The 13,733-nt window shown below is 33.4% G+C and overlaps 1 protein-coding gene across 4 annotated transcripts in view; it reads left to right on the top strand.

The window, feature by feature from the left end:
• Nucleotides 1-13,733, top strand: part of SAMTOR (S-adenosylmethionine sensor upstream of mTORC1) — a 100,578-nt gene that overhangs the window by 11,201 nt on the left and 75,644 nt on the right. For all 4 annotated transcript variants that reach the window (XM_002751698.6, XM_054237450.2, XM_078342108.1 and 1 more), the window contains exon 2: nt 4,783-4,924. In XM_002751698.6, coding sequence (XP_002751744.3) covers nt 4,783-4,924 — 142 coding nt within the window. The remainder of the gene's footprint in view (nt 1-4,782; nt 4,925-13,733) is intronic.

Genomic DNA, 13,733 nt, shown 5'->3' with positions numbered 1-13,733 from the left:
CCACAGCCACCCGAGCTGGGATTACAGGTACACACCACTGTGCCTGGCTAATTTTTTTAATTATTTTTAGTAGAGACGGGGTTTCACCAGGTTGGCCAGGCTGGTCTTGAGCTCCTGACCCTGTGATCCGCTCGCCTTGACCTCCCAAAGTGCTGGGATTACAGGCATGAGCCACCCACCCAGCCCGCAAAAATACTTTTCAACTCATTTGCTTGTACTTGTTTTTTAGAAAGGCGGTTACAGTGTAATAATATCTTAATCACAAAGTTATTAAAAATGGAACTCTTTTAAAATTAATAAATGTACTATTCTTTCCTAGTTGTCATTGTCTTTTTTTTAGTAGCTTTTAATGTATTTTTTAGTTGTGACATATAATGTTTTGAAGGTGAGTTTAGTCAATGCAGTAATCATGGTATTACCTTGATATGAGATCAAGATTCAGAATAATTTGGTTCACTGATTTTCACATTGAACTTGGTTTGGCAACTTTAAGTTGGCATCAGTCATGTTTAAAATTATGAATTTGTTTTTTAAAATGGGTGTTTAAAAAAGTTTAAATGTTATGAGAATATAGTAAATAGAAGTCATGTTAATGTGAACTTTGTTCTAGAATTCTGTGAGACAATCGTATGACCATCTTTTAGACTAGGCAGAGCTTTATGGTGATTTTAAAATTATATATTTGAAGAAATGATTACTGATTTTCTCTTTGTTATTTATTCTTTTACTTTGACCCTAAAATGTTTATTAATTATAATAGTAATTTCAAGCTAGGCTATAGAGTATATGTTTTTAAACTGTGCTTTCTAAAAATAATTTTTGAATTCTCGGTAGTTGGTCAAAGTGAAATGTGCATACCCATTGCAGATTTTGTTGTTCACGCCTCCTTTCCCCCTTGGACCTATCTCTGTCTCTTTCTCTCACTTTTAAGACACATGTATTTTTTCTAGAATCCCTATGAAGAAATGGGTAAGAAAATTAGTTCTTAATCACAACAATTTTGAGTCATTTACAGATCCCATTATATTGAAATAAATCACAAGGCTAATTATTAATTCATTGAACCTTCTGATTGAACTTGAAGACCTAAATATTTCTTATCGTGTATTGACTAGACCTTTTATGCAAACTTCATAAAGTTCTAGCTCCTGATTTATGTTTCAATAATGAAAAAATATTGTCATTAGATAATATATCTTTTAATTATTAGTTGACATGATAACTAAGTGATAACATATCCTTAAAATTAAGTTTAAATATATTCTTTGTATATGCAGTTTGACTGAGTTGGTAGAGGAGTTTTAAATATGTATACTAGGCACTGGTGGGCCTTAACATTTTTTGGATTTTAGAATCCAAAATTGGATTTTGAAAAACTTTGCCTAAAATTTAAAAATTATTATTTTAAATACTATAAAAACAAATAATGGGTTATTATGAAAATACTTAATTTTTCTCATTCTGTTTTAATAATTTCATTTATTTTTTAAAATACCTTAAGCTTTCAGAGGTATTTTGGGAAGTAGAATTTTCTCACTACTGAAGGCTAGCTATGCTTTATGTTCAATTTTGTAACCACCAAACTTTTAAAAAAATGTATACATAGTCAGAGTTTGAAACATTTTTATTTTATAAATACTTGAATTAAAGGTTTTGGATCCAGGATGCCTTACATAGGATATAAGGAACATGTTAGGTTCATATCTCTTTTATAGTATTTACCACGTTCTCTTTACATGTCTTCTCCCCCCACCTTTTTTTTTTGATACCAGTACCTGCTTATTGACTTTAATTATTTTCTGTAGTGTTTAATATAGAGTATTTTTTAAAGAAAATCTGTTGAAAGAAGGAAAAGTATATACAATTGCATCATCTACTGCCAGTTATGTATTTAAATATACTGCACTTTATGAGTCACACATTAGTGTCAACATACTTTGTGAGAGTTTGCAGACTCTTTAATGTTAATGAAAACATTAAATTGAAGTTTTCTGTGGTTAATCTCAGTTGTGTTAGCCTACAAAGTTTGAATTCTTCCTTAGAACTTCAATGAAGCAGATAGCCCTCAGCCTCCCAAGTAGTTGGAATTACAGACATGCACCACCGTCTTCCTTAGAACTTCAATGAAGCAGATAGCCCTCAGCCTCCCAAGTAGTTGGAATTATAGACATGCACCACTGTGGCTGGCTAATTTTGTATTTTTTAGTAGAAGTGGGGTTTTACCATGTTGGTCAGGCTGGTCTCAAATTCCTGACCTCAGGTGGTATGCCCGCTTTGGCCTCCCAAAGTGCTAAACTTACAGGCATGAGCCACTGCACCTGGCCAAGTTGTACCCTCTATAGAATCTAAACTAAGAAGTCTTACAGAAAGGAAAGGAAAATAGGTTTGTGTTAAGCATAGCTTTTCCCAAATATGTTTTATCATAGTACTTTTATTTGAGTGAATCCTATTAACAGCACATTTAATTCTATAGGATAGTGAAACAAGTTCAAAAAAAGGCCTTCTAGACTTGATGAACCACCTTTAAAATTATATAATACCTTAATGAATGATTTAATATCAAATTTGATGGATAAAGTCAGAAATAGTATTATGAACCATTATAGGTTTATGAGAGTATCATTAATTAAAATATTGTTTCAAAGACTTCACTTTCTGAAGTTCTATTTAGAGGCTTGATAAATAAATACATCTATCTGAAAGATGTTGCGAAAACTGAGGAAAGCAGTAATGCATTTAAATTAATATTCCAATACAGCAGGCAAGCCCTAAAACTGGATCTCTTAAACTAACTTTGATATGTGGTATTCTCACAGGAGCATTTGCTTATACATTCTTCTTGAACAATGAATCTGCCTCAGACTTTACCCTTCTTTTTTTTTCTTAGACTTGTGTTTTATCAATAGTTATTTTATCACATAAGGTCATTTTTAAGTGAAACTGCTGGGAAAAAACAGTAGGAGTTTAGGTCACTGCTAAAAAAGAACATGGGTTATTATATTAAAATAAATCATAAGGCTCAGTATTCACTGAGCATTCTGATTGAACTTGAATACCTAAACATTTCTAAAAGTGAGGAATTTTTGAGAATTTTGAAAACTTTTGCCTGCTCTTTTAACAGTTATTGCCAATCTGATATATAACAAATTGAGAGCCCAGTCACTACTCAAATGTTAGTGATTAATGGAAATACTTGTAAATGAGTACACAATCCCCTCAAAAATAATTCTCTCAGGTTTAAAATCACTATTAAGGCCGAGACTCAGACTGATATAGTCATCTTAACTGAACAATGTGTTTGTGAGGATTTGTTTATACCCTTACCCTTCTTTCTTGATCAAATTAGAAGGCTAATAGTTTGATTTTCAACTCAGTTCTTATTAGACTGCAGACCCTAAAATAACCAGTAAATTGGATTAGTTGGAAGTTTTTCAAATATGAATAGCTAAATATTGATTGTTACATTTGAACTATTTTAATTCCTTCTATGTTAAAAACAAAACAGAAAACCTTTTGGCCGGGCATGGTGGCTCGCTCTTGTAATCCTAGCACTTTGGGAGGCCAGGGTGGGTGGATTGCGAGGTCAGGAGTTCAAGACCAGCCTAGCCAAGACGGTGAAACCCCATCTCTCTAAAAATACAAACATTAGCCAGGCATGGTGGTGGGTGCCTGTAATCCCAGCTACTCCGGAGGCTGAGGCAGAGAATCACTTTTACCTGGGAGGCGGAGGTTGCAGTGAGCCAAAACAAAACAACACAAAACACACCTCTTAAATGTAAGAATTTAATAATTCTAAGTGGTGGAAGAATTTTAATATAATTATGTCCCACATTTGGCTGTTCTATTTATAGCTTATTCTGTCACCAAATAATTGCCTACATTTCATTATGGAGCATGAGAACCTAACTCCTATGTTCAAGGACAATGAATGAAAACTACCTTGATAAATTTTGTTTACTCTTTTACCATTACAGTTGCATTAATATCCTTTATTTAGCAACAGCATTCTTCTACCTTTATTCATCATCACAGTGATGTTTCCAATTTTATATTGTGATGACTTTTTTGTTAACAAAAAGGTAGTAGCTGACTGGGTAATGTGGTCAGCTTATAGTTTTTATATGGGACATTTTTTAAGGCTTAAAACTTTGATGAGGCCTCTAAAGTAATTTCTTTCAAGGCAACATTTTTGATATAGAATTATAATTTTTTAAAGCACAGGATGTCTAGAGCAAGTCCAGGTGTGTAAATAGAAATATGTACTTGATTGCTTAATTTATGTTATCATCTTATCTACCAACCCCTTTTTAATATATGTAGAAATAAAAGAAAATAACAGTCAAGAGAAATACAAGAAAATAGCAGTCAAGAAGCAGGTTTATGGCAAGTCATATTGCCCAACAGTAACAGGAAAATTAATTCTTAAGCACTCAGCCATACTTGTTCCTTACCAGCATGTCTTTGGTTTATTAACTGATAATTCATATGTACAGTATCTGCTTATGTTTTGTCAGTTTTTCCAGCTTCACAAATCTGTTCAAAATGATAACATTCATTAAGTAATCATAATTAAAATGATGTAGCTCTTTACATAAAAGAACTTTGATTTAAACATATTTCTATTTAAACAATTTAAACATATATTTAAACATTTTAAATGTTTTAAATTTATGAAGTTTTACTTTATGATTTTGCTTATATTTTTAAATAATTTGTTGTGCTAAAACTTATTTCAAGAGTCTGACATGTTTCCACTTAATTCATTTGTTTCATTGTTTTTAGTGGGAGATTTTGATAAGATCTGGCGAGAACACTGTGAGGATGAAGAAACTCTTTGTGAATATGCTGTTGCAATGAAAAATTTGGCAGATAATCATTGGGCAAAAACTTGTGAGGGCGAAGGTCGTATTGAATGGTGTTGTAGGTGAGTACTTTTATTAAGTAACATTTTTGGTTTCTAATGTGTTGTTGAAACTCTTAATTCTAAATAACGCTGTGTATAATTCTTAGTACCGAAGTAGAATACCAGAAATACTGTGAAAGAGATGCTGTCTTTTAAATAACTTTTTGCCCTTTAGCTTCACTTTCCCTAGGTTTGTTGCATTCACCTTTTTAAATAAAACTATTTTTGACATACTCTACTAAAAATACAAAAATTAGCCAGGGATAGTGGCATGCACCTGTAATCCCAACTACCAGGAGGCTGAGGCAGGAAAATCACTTGAACCTGGGAGGCAGAGGTTGCAGTGAGCTGAGATCGTACCACTGCACTTCAGCCTGGACAACAGAAAGAGACTCCATCTCAAAAAAAATATGGCTTTAAATTCATTTAATACATTTAAATACAGTACATTTAAATATAACAATACTTGACTCATTAATAAGTTATGGTATAGAAATTTCTTTAGATAGGGCTGGATGTGGTGGCTCACACTTGTAATCCCAGCACTTTGGGATGCCGAGGCAGGTGGATCATGAGGTCAAGAGATCAAGACCATCCTGGCCAACATGGTGAAACCCCGTCTCTACAAAAATACAAAAATTAGCTGGCCGTGGTGGTGCATGCCTGTAGTCCCAGCTACTCAGGAGGCTGAGGCAGGAGAATTGCTGGAACCCAGGAGGTGGAGGCTGTAGTGAGCCAAGATCGTACCACTGCACTCCAGCCTGGCGCCTGGCAACAGATCAAGACTCTGTCTCAAAAAAAAAAACCAGAAAGTTCTTTAGATAATTTAGATTCAAGTAAAAGCGAGTTCTAAAATTTAAAGTCTTAAAGCATCTTAAAATTTTTTAAATCTTAAATTTTTGATATATGATTCAGTTGTGATGTGTGCCAATGACATAAAGGAAATAAGAGAGTAAACCAGCCCTGCCGAGTCTAAAGACCTTGACGTAGAGGCTTGCTGGCATGTTTCAGAAACAGCCAGGATACCAGTGTGATTAGAGCAAACAGAGGGAGAGAAGTAGAAAATAAGATAGTGAACAGCTAGATTTTGTAGGGTCTTGTGGACCATTTTAAAGACATTGGCTTTTACTCTGAGTGAAATGAGAAGTCATTGGATATTTTGACAAAGGAAGTGACAGGATTTTATTCACCTTTTACAAGGTGTCAAGAAATCTTAAGAATTAATTTTTGTATAAATAATAGACTATAGGAAGGGTAAGGTGTCAGTAAGGGAACCCAGTTAGAAGACTACTTCAATAATCATGGCACAAAATTATAGTTAAACAGTTTGGTTGGTGAATGAGATAGTGAGTTTGACAGGACAGTGTTGTACTAGGATTAATGTTCAAATAAGTATGACGACTCAGAGAGGAGCCAGGGAGGTGATGGGGCCTACATTTTAGTGATTATGATGTTATCTATTAAGGGTATTGAAAATAAAAGGAATAGTGAAAAGGTGGTACGGTCAGTGGATTGTGGAGTCAAAGAATAATGGAGTTAAGGAACTAAAGAAAGGTGCCAGAATAATAGGAAATGGGTGGTTGGAGTTAAATGTTCAGTTTTATTTGCCTGTTTCTAGAGACTAAATGGTTATAAATCTGATGTTATACAGAATATACATTTTCTTCCTTGAGTTAAGAAACACAAAATGAGGCATATTACTGAACCAAATAGTTCCCCTGTAAGAGAAAGTGGCAGTGTAATCCAGTCAGGAAATCAGCACTATCACTGTTTAAGACCATCATTGTTTTTTGTTTTTTTTTGGAGACAGTCTCACTCTGTTGCCCCAGCTGGAGTGCAGTGGCGTGATCTCAGCTTATTGCAACCTCCTCTGCCTCTTGAGTTTAAGCAGTTCCTGCCTCAGCCTCCCGAGTAGCTGTGACTATAGACACCAGCCACTACACCTGGCTAATTTTTGTATTTTTAGTAGTAACGGTTTCACCATCTTGGCCAGGCTGGTCTTGAACTCCTGATCTCAGGATGTACCCACCTTTGCCTCCCAAAGTGTTGGGAGTACAGGTGTAAGTCACCGCACTCGGCAGTAGTAGTGTTTTTAAAGTACTATTATAATACAGCAGGTAACCCCTCAAACTATATCTCTTAAATGAACTTTGATGTGTGGTATTCTCATAGGAGCGTTTGCTTATTATACCTTCTGCTTGAACAGTGCCTCTACCTCAAACTTCACTCTTTCTTTTTTCTTGGATATGTGTTTTATCAATATTATATTATAACAGGTCATTTTTAAGTAAACTGTTGAAAAATCATTAATAGGAATTTAGGTCATACTGTTAAAATAAACAGTGGCAAAATATGGTTAAATTTCTTTCTTTTTTTCTTTTTTTCTTAACTATCGGAAGTAATACTAAGAGAAGTTGTATAATGTCTTTACTTTAAACCTAAAACTAGGTTGAGGGAAAAGACTTTGAAACAATATTACATTTTGAAACTTGACTTATTTATAATTTGAGCTGTAAGTATTTTTGATAATTCTAAAAGCCATGTTAGTTTGAAAGCTAAAGTGGTCTAAGAGTTGGACAAAAGTGTGTTTCTGGTTATACTTTTAAAACTTACGGGAATATGTTATACGAGGTAAGCCTTAATGACAGTATCCTGCTGAGGACAGAATAATAAAATTTTATATGTAATATGAAGCATTAAAAACCAAGAAAATCCCAGAACCTAAACTAATATATATATATATAAATATATATGTATGTATATATATATACACACACACACACACACAGTTCGTTACTTTATATATATATAGTACTTTTTATATATAATAGTACTGTGTGTGTATATATATATATATATATATATATATAGTACTGTTTATATAGTACTGTATATATATAAAACAGGAAAAATACGATATAAAGGTATAACTGTACCTTCAGTAAAGGAATCTGCCTTTTTTAGCTCTTTAAATACAGAGAAATATATACTCTAAACACATTATTTCCTGAACAATTTGAAAGTAAATTGCAGGTAACATTATATTTTATCCCTAAATCTATTAGCACACATCTCCTAAGAATTAGGAAATTTTTCTGCATAACCACAACACCATCATCACAATAAGACAGTTAACAGTAATCTTTCAATTTTTTAAAATACCTTGTTCATAAGTTCAGATTTTTCTATCTTCAAATGTATTTTTAAATTTATATATCTACATATATATATTTTTTTCTCTAAATTCGATAAAATCTCATACATTGTATTTGTTGGTTACAATTCTTAGGTTCTTCTTTTTGTTTTTCATAACATTGAGTTTTTAGATAAATGTCATTTAATTTGTAGAATATCCTACATTCTGCATTTTGCAATTATTGATTCAGACTGGTTAATAGTGTTGTTCGAGTATTCTATATATCTTTACTGATTTTTCTTGGTTTTTCTATTAATTACCAATAGAGATGTTTCTAAGATACCATTTTTCTCAGTTTTTCTGTAATATTTGGCTCTTTAGAGATTTAATTTTTCTGTTCAAGTTCTCTGTGCTTTTATCCATTTGGGTTGTCTTTTTCTCTATTTTTTTAATGTATAATCGTTATTTTAAAGTTTTTGTCTGCTTATTCTGACATGTCTTATCTGTGGATCTGTTTCTTTTGGCTGTTTTTTCTTTTGGTTATAAATCATTTTTTCCTGCTTTATGTGTGGTAATTCTTTTTTTATACTGGCATTATGTTTAGAAGAGATTGGGATAAATACCATTTTTCTCCAGAGAGGCATGCTTTTTTTACTCTGACAGGCAGCTAGAATTAAAGACTGAACACTGATACCATCAAGAGCTGAGCTGTGTTGGAGCTGGATGACCTCTTTAGATGGTTTCAGTTCACTTTTGGTTTCAAGCGCTTTGATAGTGAATCAGTCATGTTCTGTGTATATTACAGATGTGACCTTCTTGAAGTACATAAGCCTAATCTTTTTCTCCTTTTTAGTCCCACTCCCAGCCTCCAGTGCTCTTGCTGCCTTCACATACTCATAAATAGACCTGTGGAGGGAATCAGGAGGAGAATGGAGATAATTAATATATTTGAGTTTCTTAAAGATTTCAATCTGCCACACAGCCAAGCAGTTGTTAAAAGCTCTGCCATTCCCCTTTAATCCAGCAGAGTATTTCAATCCTAGAAGACTTGATCCTCTGCGGCTCAGGTACTATTTCAGCAAATGCCCCAGTGCCTGTGATCCCTTCTCATTTTGAAAGTACTTGTGCTTCTCTGTAATTTAGTTCCTTTAGACCCCTTGCATTCTCATCTCTCATGATTTCTTTTTAGTATATTTTGGGGAGGGGAAGGGTTATTTATTTATTTTTAAGACAGAGTTTTGTTCTCATCACCCAGGCTGGAGTGCAATGGCACAATTTCGACTCACTGCAACCTCCACCTCCTGGGTTCAAGCAATTCTCCAGCCTCAGCCTCACAAGTAGCTGTGCCACCATGCCCTGCTAATTTTTGTGTTTTTAGTAGAGATGGGGTTTCGCCATGTTGGCCAGGCTGGTCTCGAACTCCTGACCTCAGGTGATCTGTCTCGCTCGCCCTCCCAAAATGCTGCATTACAGGCAAAAACCACAGCGCCCAGCCTGATACATTGTTTTTTAAATTGTATAGTATGAGCTGTTCTGATAATCTGTATCCTAATTCCAAACAAGTTTTGTGTCCTACATTCAGGATTATCTGGTTGTTTTCTTATGGGACCAATTATTTATTTCCTCAATCTCATTTATTTCCTGTAAACTGAAAGTTGGGTCTAAGGGATTGATTCAGGTCAGATATTTTTGCAAAAATATCTATTAGGTGACATTTCATACTTCATTTTGCATCATATTAGTAGGTTTTTATTCTGAGGTATACCACCATTAGAGATGCTAAATGTCATTTGCTTAAGGTGATACCTACTCAATCTTTCCATTGTAAATTTATGTTATCCCTTTACAATTAACAAGTAATGTGTAGAGTGATATTTTGGCTTGTGAATCAGTCCTCTTTTCTGACAGTCTTTCAGTAGTTTTACTTCCATTTATTAAATAATAATTCATTTGGGGTTACAAAATAATTATTTTTAAAATTGTATTATTTCTTGACATTAGCCGGCATTCTTTTGTAAATAGGAGCTTTCCTTTATAAACAGTAAATGATGATTACATGTTGTACAGAAAAGCAGAATTAAAAAAATATGTAATTCTGTTTAATTGCCAGTTTTCACAAAAGTAATTGGTATAATAGTCAATTACAATTAGTACAAGTGGGTTGTGTGGTTTTTTTTTTGGAATGTCACTGTAACATCTTGGATTTTTATTTATTCCATTTTTTATTATTAGTCTTTTTTGGGGGGGGTGTTCAAATAATTTCATATTAGGCAGCAGGAGCTCAAAGTTTGCTTCTGTGTGTTACATCACTTTTCTTGCTATCTAGTGCAAAGATGAGTATTTGCTTCCCCTTGTCAAGACCTAGAATCAAACTGTTTCTTCAGGGAATCCTAGTTTCATTTAGTGGGAAATGGCATTTGGAAAGTAACATCTGTGCACTAGATGTGCATGGGGTGTGCTTTATTCTGCATCTTTTTGATAAAGAGAATTACAAAAATAAAGATGTTATTTATTATGTAGTCATATATAAATATTCAAATTCCTAGTTGATTTTTTTCCACTCCAATTTAATATTATAAGATTTTTGTTTTAACAACTTTGTTTTATATTTGCTTAACTTCTTTGTTTTCTGTTTCTCTTCTGTTACACTGAAGGACTTGGTTCTGAATTACATTAATATGTGAGCCTTTTCCTAAAATTTACATAAAATGATTTAAAATTGTAGTACCAATCTTTTAAAAATAAATAACTGAATGAAATTTAAGATTTCTTTACAGTTCTTTTGTCTTTAGAACATATACCATCAAGGATCAGAATACATGCTTTAAAGTTGCTTGAAACAGTTCTTTTCTGTATGATTGTAATACCAATTTGCTATATAGTTGATTTCACTTTATTTTCAGTTTTGGGGATTTTTGTTCTTATTTTAATTTTGGAGACTATAAAACATTTTACATGGTTCAAAAGTCAAACTTTATAAAAAGATACACTCAAAAAAGCTACCTTTTATTTTCTTCATTTACACCTGCCTCTGTTACCAACGAAACTGGTTCCCCCAAAGATGGGGTCCTTCCCTGTTCAGGGTCACGAAACCAGTACACAAAACGTAAGTGAGGATCAAGAAGTGCAGGCTTTGTTTGATTGCCATGAATTGAGAAGCAGGCATGACTCACAGTTCAACTTCTCCACTACTGAGGGACTGGGTGGGGGTTAAAATAGAGGGTTTTCTAATGACACATTGGGCATTAAAAGCAAGAGGATTAATATTCATGTCCTCTCTGGAAATGGGCAGTGAACTTTCTAGAACTAAGGTGCCACCTTCCATTGTGTCATTTTATGGCTTCTGGTTGTTGTTATGGTCATTGCCAACTGTCATGGTACTGGTGGGTGTACCATTTCATTTAGCATGGATTACAATGAAATGTAAGGTCTTTTCATGAGGTCAGATATCTTGGTTCTAACCGGTCTCAACTGGTCTGATTACAAAGAGAACTTTTTATTACAGGTATCCTGTTTCTTAAAGATAAGCAGAGTTAGGACAGGGTCAAAATTCAACTATGTCATATAGGCATTACACCAGGTAACACCTCCTGTGGATAACCATTTTCCTTTGTCTTTTTTTTTCTTTTTATACTACCAGTGTTTGTTTTTGCAAAAATAAACAAATTCATACACATGTCCATATGCATATGTATATATATCCACGCTTTCTTATCTTTGTAGGTGGTAGTGTGTTGTATACTGCTATATACTCTTTTTTTTTACTTAATAAGGTAACATGAGAATCACTGTGTTTGGTATTGGTCAGTAGTCTCCAGAAAAACGGAAGCAACAGGATGTGTCTGTCTGTTTAGTAAAATTTATTATAGGGAATTAATGCATATGATTATCGAGTTTGACAAGTCCCAAGAACTGCAAGGTGGGAATCCATGAGAGCTGAAGATATAGATCTAGCCTAAAGGCCAGCAGTCTCTAGGCCCAGGAAGAGCTGATGTTTAGGTTTGAGTCTGAAGGCAGGAAAAAGCTGGTGTCCCAGTTCAAAGGTAGTCAGGCGGGAGGAATTCTCTTCAATTATTCAACAGAGAGTCAGCTTTTTTGTTCTATTCAGGCATCAACTGATTGATTGAGTCCCACTCACATTAAGGGAGGACAGTCTGCTTCATTTAATCTCCCAATTTAAATGTTAGTATCATCCCGAAACACCCTCAAAGAAATATTCAAGATAATGTTTGACAGTTGATACCTAAAATTAACCATCTCAACTGTACAGATATATTCCTCATTTTCATTACTCGTTTACAAGTTTTTGCTGTTACAAATATTGCTGTAATAAATAACTGTGTATATGCATTTTGTATTTTTGTCATTGTATATTTGTAGATTTCTAGATGTGGAATTATAGGAGTGGAGACTAAATGCATGTGTGATTTTATTAGATACTGCCAAATTGCCCTCTGTAGAGGTTATATCATTTTGCAGTTTCACCAAAAAATAAATAAATAAGATTACCCATTTCTCTGTAACTGCACCAACATAGTATGTGACTCAGCTGTTGAATTTTTCTCTGATAGATGAGAATTGATGTCTCTCTAGCATGAATTTATTTTACATTTCTCGTATGAATGAGGTCAAGTACCTTTTTATGTATTTAGGAATCATTTGCCTTTCTCATTTTTTGTGAATTATGTGATTTTTTTGATAGTTTATTTTTCTATTGACTTTTGGTCTCTAATTTTTCTTGATTTTTTTTTTTTAGAGCTCTTTATATCATTTAAAGATATGTGCCCTTTGTCTTTGACTGTATCTTTTCCTAGGCAGAAAGTTTTTACTTTTACATAGTTAGATGTATCAGTCTTTTGTTTTACGGCTTCTAGATTTTGATTGTCTTAGAAAAGCTTTACTGATTACCAGACTGTAGGAATTCCTGTATAATCAAATAATAATATGTTATTCACTCATGCTTTCTTCTAGTACGTATGTGATTTCTCATTTATTACATTAGATCTCTGGCCTGTTTAGAAGTTAAATTTCGTGTTGTGAAGTATTGATCTAATTTTTTTCTACCAAAGTTACCCAGTTCCCCAACATTTATTAAAAACTTTACCTTTTCTTCAGTAATTTGACATGACACTTAACATGATATACCAAGTTTCCCCACATAGTTGGTTCTGTTTTAGCTTTTCTGTCATATTTGATTATGTATATCATTTATCCATGCCTCATACCACTATTTTAATCATAAAGACTTATAATAATGCTGTTCTGTGGCATCTTTTCCCCGTACCCCCATCTTACATTATTCTTTTTCAGGGTTTTCTTGGTTTTTCTTGCTTTTGCTTTTTTCCGCATATACTTTAGGATGAACTGATCCAACTACATTATAAAAATTACTTTTGTTGACATCACATTAATTTTTCATAAATTGGGAAAAACCAATATCTCCATAATGTCTAATCATTCTATCCATTAAAAAGGTATGTCTTTCCATTCGTTCCAGTCTACTTTAGTCAAAAGTAGCAGACTACTTTTGCAAGGTAGTGTTTTAAGGTTTTCTCTATAGTGGTTATGCATATTTCTTATTGTGCTTACGCCTAGGTATTTATCATTTTTATTGCTATTTTAAATGTCCTCTTCCCTTATGTTATACAGCTATGCATCACATAATGACATCTCTATCAACACGGGAAATATATG

This window comes from Callithrix jacchus, chromosome 11, assembly GCF_049354715.1.
Source record: "Callithrix jacchus isolate 240 chromosome 11, calJac240_pri, whole genome shotgun sequence".
Taxonomy (NCBI): domain Eukaryota; kingdom Metazoa; phylum Chordata; class Mammalia; order Primates; family Cebidae; genus Callithrix; species Callithrix jacchus.
This window is presented reverse-complemented; position numbering and strand designations above follow the sequence as displayed.